The following is a 16,938-nucleotide window of genomic DNA, read 5'->3' as shown; positions in this document are numbered from 1 at the left end:
ATGATAATATTACAATACCAGGGACGCTCTGATAAGATTAAATGAGCTAATGTTTGTAAAAGCATCCTTTTAACCTAAAGCGTCTATATGGATGTAGAATGTGTTGGGCCGAGTGCCTTGGGGTCTGGGGGAGAGAAGGATGTTTGAGGAGAGAAGAATCAGGAGCTTGGTGGAAAGGAAAGTGAAGAATAATGAAGGCTATCTTAGAATTTGTTAGCATTATTTGTTTTCTCTCTAATCCGATTGGATCTGCTCCCAGTCCTCAAATTGGAAACATACATTTGCCCTCACTAAAAAGCAAGGCAATTAGAAATACGGTTATACTTTATTATTATTCTTTCACCCTCTACTCTTCCACAAATATATTCCACTCAAACTCCAAAAGTTGTATTTGTTTCTTAGTGTATTTTAATCTTACAGAATATCATTTGCTTTCAAAATTGGCTGATGTCAGAATCACTCGTAGAGCTTTATAAAAAATAGAAATTAAGACTGATTGTAGAGCGATTGAATCAGAATTTGAGATTAGCTTCTTGCACCTTAAATTTTTAAAAGCTCCACAGATAGGTTTGATGTTCAGTCTAAGGCAAGGATTAGGAGTTTAGAGGATCCTCGTTTTATGGTTTTCCCTCATGGTTAGAACTCCTGCATACCACTGTGAAGGTGGTGGTGCACATCACTTACAGTGGATAGTTTTGTAGTCACAATGTCTTGCAAAAGCATTTGCTGGTTCTTGTTAAATTATTACATTTGTATGATATAATGTAGATTGTGAATGGTAATCACTGTTTATTGAGTACCTGCTATCTGCCATATCCAGTTCTAGGTATTTTAATTAATTTTCTCTTTTAACTTACCTTCCTCTGACTGACACCATAGCTTGTGTTCTTAACCACTCTGTGTTATTGTGTGGTAAAGTAAGTTTTTGAGTAAATTCTGGAGAGGCAAGTCTAGTATGTAAAATAAACCACACACTATAGGACAGAACTGTGTAAGACAACTGTATATAGTAAAGCGTGGCAAGACTATTATATATCACAGGAAATCATAAAAGGGAAAGATTATCATTTCAGGTACTGAAGGAAGATTGGAAGATGAGTGGAGAATTGTAGTGCTCCCATTGATCTCTTTAGGGCTGTTATGATCTGGAAAGTCTTCTGGGAAAGACAAGTGGGTGAGAATGGAGTCATGAGGTATTCAAGAGGCAGTGAAATGACTACCTGTATATCTGCGTTAATGGAAAAGGAGGTTGAATGTGTTAGATGGGATCAGACAGTGGAGACCTTTGAAAGCCAAGCAGAGTTTAGACCAGTAGTCTCCAAAGGTAGTTGTGCAAGAGGGCCTAATAAGTTATGGAAATATAATATTAGAACTCCTAAAAACTATTTTCTATAGTAACAATAGCTAACACTTATTTAGTTTAAACTCTATGCCAGACACTATTCTAAGTAATACATGATTTATAATGTGTATATCATTTTGGTACTATGTAGAGCATGCATATAATTTTTTAAATAAAGACTTTAAAAAAATTAATGCACTGTGCAAGCAAATATATTGCAGTAGGAAATCAATGTAGGTTTTTAAGCAGAGAAATATAATGAATATATTGTTCTTCTAATAGTACCCATAATAAATGGAAGAAAGAGATGCTCAACCAAAGAGAATAATAATTTATATTTATTGAGCACCTACTATTTGCAAGGCACTCTGACAGCTGCTTCCCCATATATTATTAATTCTCATCAACCCTTTAAATTGTGAGCTTCATGAAGCCAGGGTTTTGTATTCTACTGTGATGGTCACAGTTTCTAGAATGATACTTGGCCCATAATTATTAAAAAAAACAAATAGCCATGTGAGGTTAGTGTGACGTTACCGTCTGAGAAATTTCAAAATAATAAAAGTAAAAGCAACTATTATTCATGGAATGCTTAATATGCTCTGGGTAATGTACTAAATGCTTTATGTCTAATCTAATCTTGCATCCAAGATTTATATCTAATCTTCTTAACAGTCCTTTGAGATATTAGTTCCTTAACTCTAGTAACTCTTCCCAGTTCATTGACTCTGCCATCTTTTCCCTGTCTTATCCTATGTCCTCACTTCCTTATTCTAATCATTCCCTTTTATGCATTCTTAATTCCCCAGCCCAACTCCCATCGTCATAAAAAACACTGACCCTGATTAAACAAAACTTTCCACGTAATTTGCTGCCTGCCACTAAGCAATGGAGAACGGGGCTACGGAAAACTCCAAACTAACTGGCCTTATGTTAAATTCATGCATACCAATCTCGAGTAGATTTTCAGTGCTACATTTTCCTAGGAAATCAGATGAGAACAGTCATTTTCCCACCATAAACTCTAATGGTTGATATGTGATAATTCTTTGCCTTTTCTCTTATTACAATGGGTAAGCTCCTTCTGCTCTGTTCTGTGGTCAGTTCCTTCACTTTGCATTTGATCTCATCCTCTCAACTATTCATTCCCTTTCTAGAATCAGTAATATCCCCCTCCTACCGTGGAAATCCTGTCATTTCCATCAGCACAAAAATGTCAACTGATATTTAAAAGAAACAAACAAACAAATCGGTCCTTGTCCTTGTGTTTCTCTAGTCCAGTTTCTCCTTCCTCAGAAGGATGATTATCTATGCTCCTCATCTACTTACTTCCTTGCCTCACAGCCTCTCTTTTGTTTACTCCAGTCTGGCTTTCAGTCCCACTAATCCAATAAAATTGCTCTATTTATGCCACCTACATCCACATCCTCTAGATTCTGTAGTCCTCTGTTCTCTTTCTACTTCCGTTTCAGCATTTGATAAAGTTAGCTATTCTCTTCTTGAAACACTTTCTTTTTTGGTTTTTAGATTCTGTTTCCTTCTGCATTTTTTCCCCTACCTCACAGGATTGCTTTTTAATCTTTACTGGCACTTTGGGCTAGTTACTAACCTTATCTATAAGGTGGTGATAAAGGTAGCATTGAAAAAAGAATATTCTGTATTAATAATCCTCTGATTCCAACCGATATCATCAACTTCGTTTTTCATTAGTCACCAGTTTCAGATTCTGTTCCAGGAGAGTCGTTTGTGTTGCCCTGTGCTAGGCTTATTCATTATACCTCTGCATTGTTATGTGTTTCTCATGGAATTCTGTCCTTTCTTTTTTTCCTCTTTAAGACCTTTCTCAAAACATTTTGTCCAGAAATCCTTCTTCATAGTAATGTGATTTAGTGCTCCTTTATTATGTATTCTCAGTTCCTTTCGCCATATAGGCTTATACTTTCCTACTTTGTGACTGTTTAATGTGGTTTTTAAACAACGTGACTTGTCTTTTTAGGTAAATTACATTGTATAGAGTAGGGAATATATATTTCCTCATGTCCTGTGGATTCTGTGTTGTAGTATTTTGTGTTTATTATTATTATTATTATTATTATTATTTTAATATTTTATTTTATTTTACTTTTGAAATGGGGTTTCACCGTCTTGGCCAGGCTGGTCTCAAACTCCTGACCTCAGGTGATCCACCCACCTCGGCCTCCCAAAGTGCTGGGATTACAGGCATGAGCCACCGTGCCCGGCCCCCTATTATTGCTTTTGATAGTTAAATTACTAAAGTACTGATTGAAAAATAGTGTTACAGGTTTTTAGGGAAAGGAGCTATTTGTGTTCACAGTTGTAAAAATATTAACATTGGCCATTGTTGTATACTTTGGGGTTTTGTTTAAGGTTCTGCCATTACTGCAGTAGCCACATCTGTGTGTCATGGCCCACCCCATCGCCAGCTTCATCATGCCCTCATACCTCATGGGAAAGGTGGACGTTCCTCATTCAGTGGGGTCGTGGCCACTGTGTTTGGAGCAACAGGATTCCTGGGCCGATATATTGTCAATCACCTTGGTAAGTAAAGTTCCTTGAGTTCATATGCTCCATTGCCACTGGTCAGGATTGCCTGATGAGAAGCCATGAGCTATATTTCTCTTCATTTTAACAGCATTATCAATTACTCCTATCTTGGACGTATGTAATTTTTATTTGTTGTGACATTACGAGCACACTCATGCTCCTGTATAGGAATTATTAAGATGGGAATAAGGGACTCTGAAAAGCTATGGCATCCTTAGCATGGCAAAATATTCCTTTTGTCAAATATAATATCAATTCACATACTGTATTAGAATTTAGATATTTACCAAATCACAATTGTATAATATATCCACGTTATGTTAATGTTGATCCTTTTTGCAATCGATTCTTTTAGGACGCATGGGGTCACAGGTGGTTATACCTTATCGGTGTGATAAATATGACATCATGCACCTTCGTCCCATGGGTGACCTGGGCCAGCTTCTGTTTATGGTAAGGGCCTTTATGGCTGATTGAAGTTGACAAATACACATTGCTAAGATCATTTTTAGGAGTAAGAGGGCTGATTGATTGAAACTGACAAATATAAATTACTAAGATCATTTTTAGGAGTAAGAAGCAGATGAAGCAGTAATTTCATCCTAAAATGAACCAGAGGCACTCTCTATTCACAGGTCATTCTTTCAGGTAGGTTCCCACATCTTCTTTGTCATGCAAGCTCTAGACTGGCAGTTGGCAAACTTTTTCTGTGAAGGGCCAGATAGTAGATATTTCTGGCTTCGCAAGTCATAGTCTTTGTCATATTTACTCAGCTCTGCCTTTGTACCTGGAAGTAGCCATAGACAATATGTATACAAATGGGCATGACTGCTTTTCAATAAAGTTTTATTTACAAAATTAGGTTGCAGGCCAGATTTGGCCTATGGACTATAGTTTGCCAATCCCTGGTCTAGCCTTGTGCTATCTAATGTGGTAGCCACTGGCCACATGTGACTACTGAGCACGTGAAATGTGGCTAGTCTGAATTGAGATATGCTGTGTGTATAAAATATGCAGCAGATTTCAAAGACTCAGTATGAAGGAAAGAATATATAATATATCATAGTTTTTGTATTTGTTACATATTAAATAATATTTTGGATATAGTAGGTTAAATAAAATATGTCATTAAAATGAATTTCACTTGTTTCTTTTTCACTCATGTGCCTCATGTTGTATTTCTGTTGGATAGTGCTCTATAGACACTAAAAAATCACAAATGCAGTGTTTTATAACTTGGTTATTTAGCATAGTTAAATCTTAGAACAGTCCTTTCTGAGCATTCCCTTTGTCATTCTGTAATCTACAGGTTCTTCCTTTAGTAGTTGCCAGTGGGGTGAGGCAGGGGAAAGACCATAAAGGAAAGCCATTAAGGGAGCGATTAATGGAACTCTTTGGTTACCACAGTGATCGGGGAACCATCCTAGTTATTAGGTACAGGCCAGGGATGCTAAATATCCTACAGAGCACAGGACAGTCCCTTTCCACAAAGAGTTGTGCTGCCCCAAATGCCTGCAGCCAAGCTATTGATTGCTATACTCTCTGGCCTTGATGCTGAAGTCTACTGGATCTTATAGCTGACTTCCTACTTGTATTGTCCTATAAGGAATGGAGCTCTTCCAGTTACACATATTCCCTTTTAAAAGATATGTGCTAAACATCCTTACTATCTCTGGTAATAGTCCTACAAATTATTTGTAATCCCTTTAAATTTTAACTTACTTTCATTTCATTTTCACATTTTCATTTATTCTTTATTCACTGTTCACAAGCTAAGTATAATACTCATATTATAACTTTCTTATTTCTAAAATGTTTTTCTTCTCCAAAATCTTACTATTAAGTATCTTCTTGATATTAAAGTTATAGAACCTTAGCTTATTCCCAGTTCTTTGTGCCTTAAGTTTACTGGTCATCTTGTCAGAGCCTCAAAATTGAAGTATTTAAAAAGTGGCAGGTGAAAACTTTTGAACCATTGGAATTAACTAAATGACATCTATTCCATTATTTCTGGAGAGATTTATTTTCTGAGTGTCTGGCATTGACCTGTGTTCTGAGCACATTTGGATGAGCACAACCACAGGGAACTCAGAGGCTTATATGTTTAAGTGTTTGTTTATGTGTTTATTTTCGAGAACTATTTGGGGTGTGAGGTGCTGATTTCTTGCTTTAGTCTTTGTTTGCAACTCTTGTCTGAATGGCCACTTGTTTTACCTACCTGACTGTGCGCCCTTGGGCCTTATTCCTGAGAATTTGGTTTTCTTTTAATATGTCACTCACTGCTGTAGGTTTTGTGTATATTTCTCTTAATCCTCATAATAACCTCATGAGGTAAGTTGTGTTTTCTAATTTTACATGGGGCTTGAAGAGATAATTTGTACAAAGTTAGTACATGGCAAACTGAGATTTGTATTCCTGTCTGTTTGACTCCAGAGCCACTGTTCTAGACTATGCCTTTTAACCCACTCTCTATCATCAGTCGTAACTGGTTCTTTCTGCTGGGGCTTCATCTTTGTTCTTGAATCTCATTTTATAGTTTGTTTTCTCTTTTCTAAGTTAAACAGCATTTTAGTTCTCTCTCCATCTCTCTTTCCCTCATCCCTGCTTTCTTTGTCTTTTCTCTTCTTGCCCCATCTCCCTCCCATTGCACTGACCCATGTATGTGCACTTACTATTTGGTGCTAAGAAATTCTTATTATTTGTTATCTTCCATTGAAATGCTTATAGAAACCAGCCCTTGGCTCACCCTGAAGTTTTAGGTAGTTCTTTTAGACTCTTGTTTTTATGTTGTTAATGTAGAAATGACTAGATCTGGGGTTATAAAATAGGAAAGAATTAAAATGAAATAAGAAAATAGCAATGAATGGCCCGATTAATACTAACCTTTAATAGACACCCTCCCTATCTTCAGTCTGTAAGTGGTTGCTGTCAAGAAGGGAAAGTCTCTGTCTCCCAAATGATCCTCGGTTCTTTGGCTATATTTCAAGAGAGGAGACTTGGTTTACTGGTGTCTTTTTTCAAACTTAGTGGGCAGTAGTTCGGTGGACAAAAACAAATATGCTCCATTAAAAATCAGTAGCCTCCTTTCTAGCTCTCATTTGATTACCTGAGTAAAGTGTACTTTTACATGTTTGTCTCCAAAAGAGTGAGAGAATCAGCAGGGAGTTTGAGACATCATGTCTGTTGTAATAGATGGAGCTTGTATGAAATGGCACCATATTATGACTTATTTTGAAACTGGCATTGAGGAGGCTACAGAAGTGTTGAATGCCAAGGTATACCCCGCTATGTTTTCATCTGATTGCCTTCTGCTATTATAGGAATGGGACTCGAGAGATAAAGATTCTATCAGACGAGCTGTGCAACACAGCAATGTGGTCATCAATCTTATTGGACGAGACTGGGAAACCAAGTAAGTCTTTGACTCTCGTTTCTTCTTTGTTAAAGTCTCTCTTAGGGCTTAATAGACCTTTATTGGGCACCTTCTATGTGCCAGCTATCACAGTGACATTTTCAGTTAGTTAATAAGGGTTGGTTGAACAATCACTTGCATACCCAGTGACACCCCTTAGGAGATGTAGCTGACATTAAGTCTGGTATAAGTCAGTAGTGTGATATACTGCCCATAAAAAGCCAGTAGGTAGTATTGGGGTGGCTAGTGTTGGTCCTGTGCTTGGATTAGTCCCTATGGGATGGCGTTAGGAAATAGGATTTTGCCTGTTCTGTTGTTTAGCAAGTTGAACATTGGGTTTCCTTGTGTAGACAGTGTTCTAGATGTCTTTTCTGCATTGCTAACTGGAGATGGCACAAGGACTAACTTGAACAGTTCTTTGTGTGGGTTGATTATTAGCAAATATTGTTTTATCTTATAGTCCACAACACTTTGTTTACACCTCATTTTTTAGCGTTAAAGTTTGACTTAGTTTTATTTTATTTTATTTATTTTTTCTTTTTTTGAGACGGAGTTTTGCTTTTATTACCCGGGCTGGAGTGCAATGGCGCGATCTCGGCTCACAGCAGGCTCCGCCTCCTGGGTTCAGGCAATTCTCCTGCCTCAGCCTCCTGAGTAGCTGGGATTACAGGCATGTGCCACCATGCCCTGCTGATTTTTTGTATTTTCAGTAGAGACAGGGTTTCACCATGTTGACCAGGATGGTCTCGATCTCTTGACCTCGTGATCCACCCGCCTCGGCCTCCCAAAGTGCTGGGATTACAGGCGACTTAGTTTTAATATATGCCTTTCTTATCAAATATTTTATTAATTATTTGATGACTTGGAGGTCTTATTCAACTTTTTATGCCCCCTAGTGATTAACATAGTATATTATACAGAGTGAACATTTAGTTAATGTTACTGAATAAAATTGTTGACTGGCTATTTTCAGTTTCTTCTTTTTACCTTGAGGGAAACAAAGTCCCAGGGGTACGAAGTGATTCCCAACACTTCTCTCCCCCACAGCAACCAATATAGCCAGGATTCTTTAAAGGGCCTCAGTGTCGGGATTCCTTGATAATGCAGAATATGATATATACTGGATTTATTATAACTTAGAGTAGGCCTCAAATTGTGTAGAGTAATGACAGTGTGCAAGACCTGTAAATTTTTTTTTTAAAAAATTGTGGCTTAAACACTTTTTTTTTGTTTGTTTGTTTTTTTAGAAATAGAGACATGTTTAACATATTTACCATGTTGCCCAGGCTTGTCTTGAACTCCTGGGCACTAGTGATTCACCTGCCATGGCCTCCCAAAGTGCTGGAATTACAGGCATGAGTCACTACACCTGGCCAATTTTAGCTTTAAGTTAAATTATTGCTGTTTAAAAGTTTCAGTAGTATGAATTTCAGTACTGTTACAAAAACAACCAGCTTTGAGATCCTGTGTCTGGAGTTCTCAACCAATCCTTTTTTTTTTTTCTTCCAGACACTTTGATTTTGCGGATGTTTATGCGAAGATTCCTCAAGCAATTGCTCAAGTGTCCAAGGAAGCTGGAGTTGGAAAATTCATCCATGTTTCGCATTTGAATGCAGATATGAAAAGTTCCTCCAAATATTTGAGAAATAAGGTAAGTAACAAATTGATTTGGGAAGTGGTTTGCAGAGCCAGAGTTTCTTGGCCCATCTGAAACATGATTTCACTGAGAAGGGTTTATCATCGACATATCTAGAATTAAAGAAGGGTTTATCATTGACATATCTAGAATTAAAGGTTTTCTGATTCCCTGCATCCAGAACTAGGTTTGTATGTGTGATGTTTTGACATTTTAGTTGAGTGCCTTCTGTTTGCAGGAAACTGCTAAGGGCCTTCAGAGTTGGCTAGACCATGTAACTAATGGAATTCAGATACCTAAAGTTTCTTTGAGGCATCACTGAAATGCACAGAAACCATCACAGAAGGCAGAATATCATTTCTGCCAAAGGAATCATACCTGTGTCATCTACCATGGTTAAAAGATCATCTTTCTCACCCCTTGCATTGTAACGGTTTTATGCCACTCTTAAAGGGGCAATGTGAAGGCTCAGAATGACAGGGATTAATATTTGCCAGGGAAGATGCCTATTCACATAGTACTTACACTCCTTTTACTCCCAGAAATGCCATACCTAGAGATTAACCACTGTAGTTTGGAGTCAGTCTGTAACCTGAGTGAAACGTCTTCATTATTAGAGACTCAGAAGGGATATCAGTGTCTATCAGTGCCCTTAACATTTGGATTCTGCCATATGGAAACCTGTTTTGAGTCATACTGATAAAGACAACAGAGTTCCTTCAGAATAGTTCCAAGTTTTTGACTCACCACATTAATTTACTGGATAAACTATTCATGAAGCACCTACTCTGTATCATATATTGTGTTACACACGGTGAATACAGTAGTAAATAGAATAGACTTGGTCCTAGCCCATATTAAGTTTTTAGTCCAAATTAAGTTTCTAGTCCACAGTTTGCTACTTTGCAACATTTGGTACATCTGGAATTATTTTTTAATTCCAGATGTACCAAATGTTGCAAAGTAGCAAACTGTGCCGAAGGGGCATATAATCAGGGAGAGAGGGCACTTTATCAGTTAGGAGCATTTAATTACTAGCATCAGAAAATCTAATGTAAACTGGCTTAAAATGGGGAGTTTATAGGCCCATGTATCTATAAATAATAAAACAAATAAAATAATTTAAAAATAAATAAATAAAAAATAATTTAAAAAATCTAGCAATAGGGAACCTTAGCCACAGATTGTGCCAGGGTTTGTTAGGGCTCCTTGTTTCTCTGACTCTCAGCTTTGATTTTCTCTTTGTGTGGCTTTGTTTCTCACAGTCACAGAGCTAATATAGCACATCCAGGTCTCACATTTTCATGCTATGCTGAAGAAAGAGAGAAAATAAGAGACAGAATACTTGTGCCTGCCTCTGCTGAAACATTCATAAAATCATCTGAATTTCATGACTGTTTGGAAGGGAATAGGAGGTGTCAGCGGTGAGGCAGAGAGAAGAGTCAGAAATGTCCAGCCCTCTGGCTGGAGCCGTTGGGTGGATGATAGTACTGTTGAGTAAGATGGGAAATATTAGAGAGGGACTAGCCTGTAGGGCAGTGATTCTTAGCCTTAGTTGCACATTAGAACCACTGAGGGAGTTTTATAAAGCTCTGATGCCTAGGCTGTTCTTCAGACCAATTAAAACCATCTCTGGGGTTGCAACATTGGCACCAGTATGTTTTAACTCTCTCTAGGTAATTCTGAGTGTAGCAAAGATTGAGGAACAGTATTTTACTTGAGAGAATGGAAGATAATTGAGTTTTGGACTCATGTTTCAGGTGCATTTCAGATGTGTATCAATCTTCCAGGTAACTGATACGTAAGGTTTCTGATCCTGGAGGTCAGAAGAGAGGTCTGGGTTGGAGACAGAAATGTAGTTACCAGCATTGTTGTTAATTGAAGTAATGGGAGGGGATAAGATGGCTAAAGATTGAGAAGAGAGTTTCGGATTGGGCCTAGAGCATACCAATGGTTAATGATCTGGTAGAGGAGGAGGCATCTGCAGAAACCCAAACCAATCAAAGACTAAGCAGGATGTGATAAGGCAGAAGGGAAACCAGGAGAGTACAATGCTAGGGAAGCCAAGGCAAGACAGTCTCGCAGGAGGAAGTGAATACTTATGAATGCCATTGAGAAGTCATGCAAGATGATGACTGTACAGTCACCTTGAATCTATTGACATGGAGGTCATTGGTGATCTTATCAACAATAGATTCAGTGCAAAGGTTGGAGCAGAATCCAGAATGCAGGTGAGTGAAAAGTGAATTGGCACTGAGGCAGTGGGAATGGCAAGGGTAGGTACATTTTCAGGTAGCTTGACTGGCAAGAAGAAGATGAAAGACTGAGAGAATAGAAGCTGGAGAAGGATGTGGAGTTGGAATTTTTTTTTTTACAGTAAAGATCTACATTGTTTAAATGCTGGTAGGGAGATGCTGGTGGAAAGAGTGAGGCTGAAGATGTGGAAGAAAGAATAAATTGGATAGGTTCCTGAGAAAGTGAAAGGACATGAGCTCTAAAGCATTGGAAGTGACGCTGTTCCTCCTTCAGGTAAGAGAGGAGGAGAAAATTGTGCTTTATATACCTGAGTTTGTAGATTTACTGGTGAGAACTTGAGGTAGTTTTTATCTAGTGTTTTATACTTTCTCTTTTATTAGAAGGTAAAGTCATTTACTGGAAGGAAAAGGAAAGAAAGGGATGTCTGAAATTTGAATAGAATAGAAAATGTTTCAAGTTATCTCATAGGAAGGTAAATTAATTAGAGGAAAACACTATTTTTGGGAAATGTTGAGGGCCCAGTTAAAATTGTTGGCATGAATTCATAGTGGTACCAATTCATGATTTTTACTGATTTATTTTCCTGCCTGCTGCTCAAGGCAGTGGGAGTGCATGGCCCAAGGAAGGCAAATGGAGTTCTAGGATTAGAATTTTGAATGGTGGCTAGAATAAAGGACAAAGGGAAAAGGTAGTTTACAATATTGGCAAGAGAATGATGGGAAGATGGCCTATGGAACCTAATCTGGAATTCAGAAGGGAGAACAGGAACAGTCAGAAGGGTTGATACAGGGGAAGCAGAATCGGTGAACTAGAATTCTTGAGAAGGCCAAGAAACAGGTGTCCCAGGAGCAGACAGACAAAGAACAGGCAGGCTGGAAATTGTCATCAGAGAGTAGGATGTCTTCATTTAATACCTCTGAAGCAGAGCAATTCCAGTTGTTGATATGGTATATGGTGTAACTGAGTTAAGAGTGTTAGAAGTGGAATGAAGAGGAGGTCGTTGGAGTTGAGCAGCTCAAGAACCTGAGAAGTCCAAGCCCACTTGGACATTGATGTCACCCCCAGTGGTGGTGAAAGTAGAAAGGAAGACTGAATTAGGTGCTGATATCTTCATCAAACAAGAAGACTTATCTAGGAGGCTAGTAGAGGATAACAAGTAAGGATGGCATAGCAATTGAGATTAGGAAGATTGATTCTATCCCCAGCCTCCTCTGGATACGCATACTGCTGCCACTTCCATTATTTTAGCCCACTGCCACCATACTCTCCTTTCTCAAGCAGACTGCTAGATTGTTGACACAAACCAGAGAATCTGTAAACAGAAGGAAAAATGGAGGCCAAAAAAATTATACTTTGATTTTTTTCCCTTCAATGTAAGCTTCCCTTAAAGTAAAAAATGGGAAGAAACCCAAGCAAAGCTATAAGGTGAAGGACATTTTTGTGGATTATATTTTTTAAAAGTTCTGTGTAACTGAGTTTTATGAATCACATGATGACCTTTATCTGGAGGAAAATATCACCTTTGAAATACAAGTCATGTCTTAATAGTGGAAAGAATGGAAGCTTTATTCACTTGTCTCAAAACTCAAAACAGGTTTGTTGGTTGTTGTTTAGGCCGTTGGAGAAACAGTAGTGAGAGAAGCGTTTCCAGAAGCCATTATCATAAAGCCGTCGGACATCTTTGGAAGAGAGGATAGATTCCTTAATCATTTTTCAAGTACGTATTCTTTCTTAATGATAGAAGAGAGGAATACCGATTAACCAGGTTGAAGTTGCACAAGCTAACAGCTTTCTCTGATTGACAGACTAAGGATGTATTTTTTCTGCCTCAGTTGCCTTTTTCTCCCCTAAGGTTATATTTTCATAGTCAATATAGTCTTTTTTATTACATATCAAAAGAAGCAACTTAGATTAATGAAAAGAGCATGAACTTGGGAGTCAAAGACTTGAGTTTAAGCCTTGGCTCAAGTGACTCTGTGACCTTGACAAATATTAGAAGATAATATGGTATAGTTTCTCCATCCTAAAATCCTCTGTGTTGTGCCTATTTGTTCTTACCCTCCTACCCACTCCCACTCCAGACAACCACCGATCTTTTTATTATCTCTATATTTTTGCCTTTTCCAGGATATTGTATATATGGTTAGAATCATACACAGTATGTAGCCTTTTTAGGTGGACTTCTTTCACTTAGCAATATGCATTTAAGATTCTTTCATTTCTTTTCATAGCTTTATAGCTTATTTTTTATATAGCTGAATAGTATTCCATTGTGTGGATTCCATTGTATTGGATATTTGTTTATCCAATTTAGATGTTTCTATCTTGTTTTGCCCCCTGTTGCTTATGTCCACGTAACATCTGTAATAATTTCTACTTTAAAAATGTTGTGGTAAAATATACATAATATAAAATTTGCCATCTGCTATGGGCTGAATTGCTCCCCCTCATAATTTATATGTTGAAGCCTCAACAGCATTGTGAATTTATTTGGAGTTAGGGCTTTTGGAGGTAGTTAGGGTTAAATGAGGCTGTAATGGTGAGGTCCTAATTCAGTAGGATTAGTGACCTTATTATAAGAAGAGGAAAAAAGAGAGATCTCTCTCTCCCTGTGTGCACACACTGAGGAAGGACCCCGTGAGGACACAGCAAGAAATCAGCTGTCTCCAAGCCAGAAAAAGAGCCCTCACCAGGAACCAAACTGGCTGGCACTTTGATTTTGGATTTGCTAGCCTCCAGAACTGTGAGAAATACATTTTTATTGCTTAAGCCACCCAGTCTATGGTATTTTGTAACCTGAGCAGACTAAAATAGATTTTGGTACCAAGAAGAGGGGTGCTGCTGTAACAAATACCTAAATATATGAATGGGCCTTTAGAACTGGGTTACAGGTAGGTGCTAGAAGAGTTTTGAGATACACAGTAGAAATATGGATGTTAAAGGTGATTTTTGTAAGGTCTCAGATGGAAATGAGTAATATATCATTGGAAACTGGAGGAAAGGTGATCCATATTATAAAGTGGCGAAGATACTGGCTGAACTGTGTTCTAGTGGAAGGTAGAATTTGTGAGTGATGAAATTGTTTATTCAGCTGAGAAGATTTCTAAGTACAAAGTGTTGAAGAAATGCCTTGGTTTCTCCTGTTAATAATAAAATACAAAAAGAGAGAAAGATGAAATGAAAAGGACTTGTTAAGCAAAAAGGAACCAGAACCTGAAGATTTGGAAAATTTTCAGCTTTTCCATATTGCAAAAAATGAGAAAGCTTATTTTGAAGAGAACACTAAGAATGTGGCTGAACAACCATTTGAGGAAGAGATTGTGGATATGACTAGCAAACTAATAAGCCATCTCAGCAGAAGCCAGGAATAGAGATGAGATTGTATCAGCAAAGTCACCAGCAGTTTGAACTAGAAGGGGCAGATGAAAGAAGCCTGTCTGACTTCTTATATCTGACAGGACCAGACCATAGAGCTGTTTGGCTGTGAGTGTGAGCTATTTTTCAAGAAAAGGGAAGAGTGACTCCAAAAATGGTTCAGAGATGTTCAAAACTACCTTTTTGGTTTCAAAGGATGGGGCCATTGCCTCAGTTTAAACAGACCACATGGTCTTTGTCAGAGGCCTTGGAGATGGAATCACCCAGAGTCTTGGCGGTAGAGCTGCTTGGTCCTTGAGGCTAGAGCCTCCTGGAACCTTTAAGGTGTGACCCTCTGCTCAGCAGAGCTGCTGCGGTGGGACTGCCGCCCCAGTGGGTCCTGGAAGTTAGGACCACTGTTTCAGTGACTTCTGAAGGTGAGACCAGCATCTCTGTGAATCTAGAAGGCAAGGTGTCTAGGCAAAGAGGATTATTCTTGAGCCTTAAAATCTAATAGAATTTACTTTGCTAGGCTTTGGACTTGTTTGGGACTTGTCACCCTTTCTTCTTTCTTGTGTCTTTTAGAATTGGCATGTCTATCTTATGCCTGTCTCACCACTCTATTTTGGAAGCACATAACTAGTCTGGTTTCACATGTTCATAGTTAGGAATTTTGCCTCAGGATGACCCACACCTTGAGTCTTATATATATCTGATTTCGATGATATTTGGATGAGACTTTGGAATTCAGAGTCTTAAGAGTAAGACTGTTTTAACTCTTTACCAGAGTACAGTTCAGTAGTATTAAGATATTTACATTGCTGTACAATCAATCCCCAGAACTTTTTCATCTTGTGAAACTGAAATTCTCTACCCTTTACACAACTCCCTGTCCCCTGTTTCCCCCCAGCCCGTGGCAACTACCATTCTACTTTTGGTTTCTATGAATTTGACTGCCTCATATAAATGGAATCATACAGCATTTGTCTTTTTGTAGCTGGCTTATTTGACTTAGCATAATATGCTTAAGGTTCATCCACGTTGTACCGTGTGATGTGATTTCCTTCCTATTGAAGGCTGAATAATATTCTGTTGTATGTGTATACCACATTTTGTTTAATACGCCATCCAGCAGTGGTTACTCAGGTTGCTTCAACTTTTGGCATTTGTGAATAATGCTGCAGTGACTATGGATGTATGAAGTATCCCTGATTTGTTATTCGGGGTATGTACTGAGAAGTGGAATTCTGTATCACATGGTAGGTATATCTATTTTTACTTTTTTGATGAGCCACCATAGTGTATTCCATAGTGGCTGTACCACTTTACATTGCCACCAACAGTGCACAAGGTTTCCCGTTTTTCCAGATCTTTGTCAACATTTGTTGTTTTCTATTTTTTTGATAGTAGCCATCCTAATGGCTATAAGGTAGTATTTCATTATGTGTGTTTTTTGTTTTTGTTTTTTTGAGATGGAGTCTTGCTCTGTCACCTAGGCAGTGGTACAATTGCAGCTCACTGCAGCCTCAAACTCCTGGGCTCAGGAAATCCTCTTGCCTCAGTTTCTTACATAGGTGGGACTGCAGGTGTGTACCAGCACACCTGGCTAAATATATATATATATAAAATTTATTTTTTTTTTGGTATAGATAAAGTCTTGCTGTCTTGCCCAGGCTGGACTCAAACACCTAGCTTCAAGCAGTCTTTTTGTCCCAGCCTCCCAAAGTGCTGGGATGATGGGCATGGGCTACCTTGCCTGGCCTCACTGTGGTTTTGATTTATATTTTCCTTTTTTTTTTTTTTTTTTGAGACATAGTCTTGCTCTGTCGCCAGGCTGGAGTGCAGTGGCACAATCTCGGCTCACTGCAACCTTCGCCTTCCGGGTTCAAGCGATTCTTCCGCCTCTGCCTCCTGAGTAGCTGGGACCACAGGCACGTGCCACCATGCCCAGCTATTTTTTGTATATTTAGTAGAGACGGGGTTTCACCATGTTGGCCAGGATGGTCTCGATCTCTTGACCTCGTGATCTGCCCCCTTCAGCCTAATGATTAGGATGTTGAGCATCTTTTTATGGGCTTGTTGGCTACTTTATTATTTGGAGAAATGTCTATTCGTGTCTTTGTCCTATTTTTTTAAATTGGGTTGTTTAGTTGTTGTTGTTGAGTTGTAGGAGTCTTTTTATTTATTCAGAATATTAAATGCTTATCAGAGATATGATTTGTAAAATTTTCTCTGATTTTTTTAGTTTGCCTCTTCACTCTGTTAATTCTTTGATTCATGATGTTTTTAGTTTTGATGTAGTCCAGTTTACCTATTTTTACTTTTGTTGCCTGGGGTTTTAGTAGTATATCTAAGGAGTTGTTGCCAAGTCCA

General features: G+C 38.3%; 2 protein-coding genes across 2 annotated transcripts in view; one reads left to right on the top strand and one right to left on the bottom strand.

The window, feature by feature from the left end:
* The window catches only part of AKAP3 (A-kinase anchoring protein 3), a 66,515-nt gene extending 59,461 nt beyond the window's left edge, over positions 1 to 7,054 (bottom strand). Inside the window, exon 1 of the mRNA XM_078372010.1 lies at positions 6,791 to 7,054. The gene's annotated coding sequence lies outside the window, so the exon portion shown is untranslated. The remainder of the gene's footprint in view (positions 1 to 6,790) is intronic.
* The window catches only part of NDUFA9 (NADH:ubiquinone oxidoreductase subunit A9), a 33,851-nt gene that overhangs the window by 514 nt on the left and 16,399 nt on the right, over positions 1 to 16,938 (top strand). The window contains exons 2-6 of the mRNA XM_009003446.6: positions 3,731 to 3,901; positions 4,263 to 4,360; positions 7,228 to 7,319; positions 8,829 to 8,970; positions 12,826 to 12,928. Of these exons, the coding sequence (XP_009001694.2) occupies positions 3,731 to 3,901; positions 4,263 to 4,360; positions 7,228 to 7,319; positions 8,829 to 8,970; positions 12,826 to 12,928 (606 nt within the window). The remainder of the gene's footprint in view (positions 1 to 3,730; positions 3,902 to 4,262; positions 4,361 to 7,227; positions 7,320 to 8,828; positions 8,971 to 12,825; positions 12,929 to 16,938) is intronic.

The sequence above is a fragment of the Callithrix jacchus genome, chromosome 5 (genome assembly GCF_049354715.1).
Source record: "Callithrix jacchus isolate 240 chromosome 5, calJac240_pri, whole genome shotgun sequence".
NCBI lineage: Eukaryota > Metazoa > Chordata > Mammalia > Primates > Cebidae > Callithrix > Callithrix jacchus.
The sequence above is the reverse complement of the archived record's forward strand: the minus strand, read 5'-3'. Positions and strand labels throughout refer to the sequence as shown.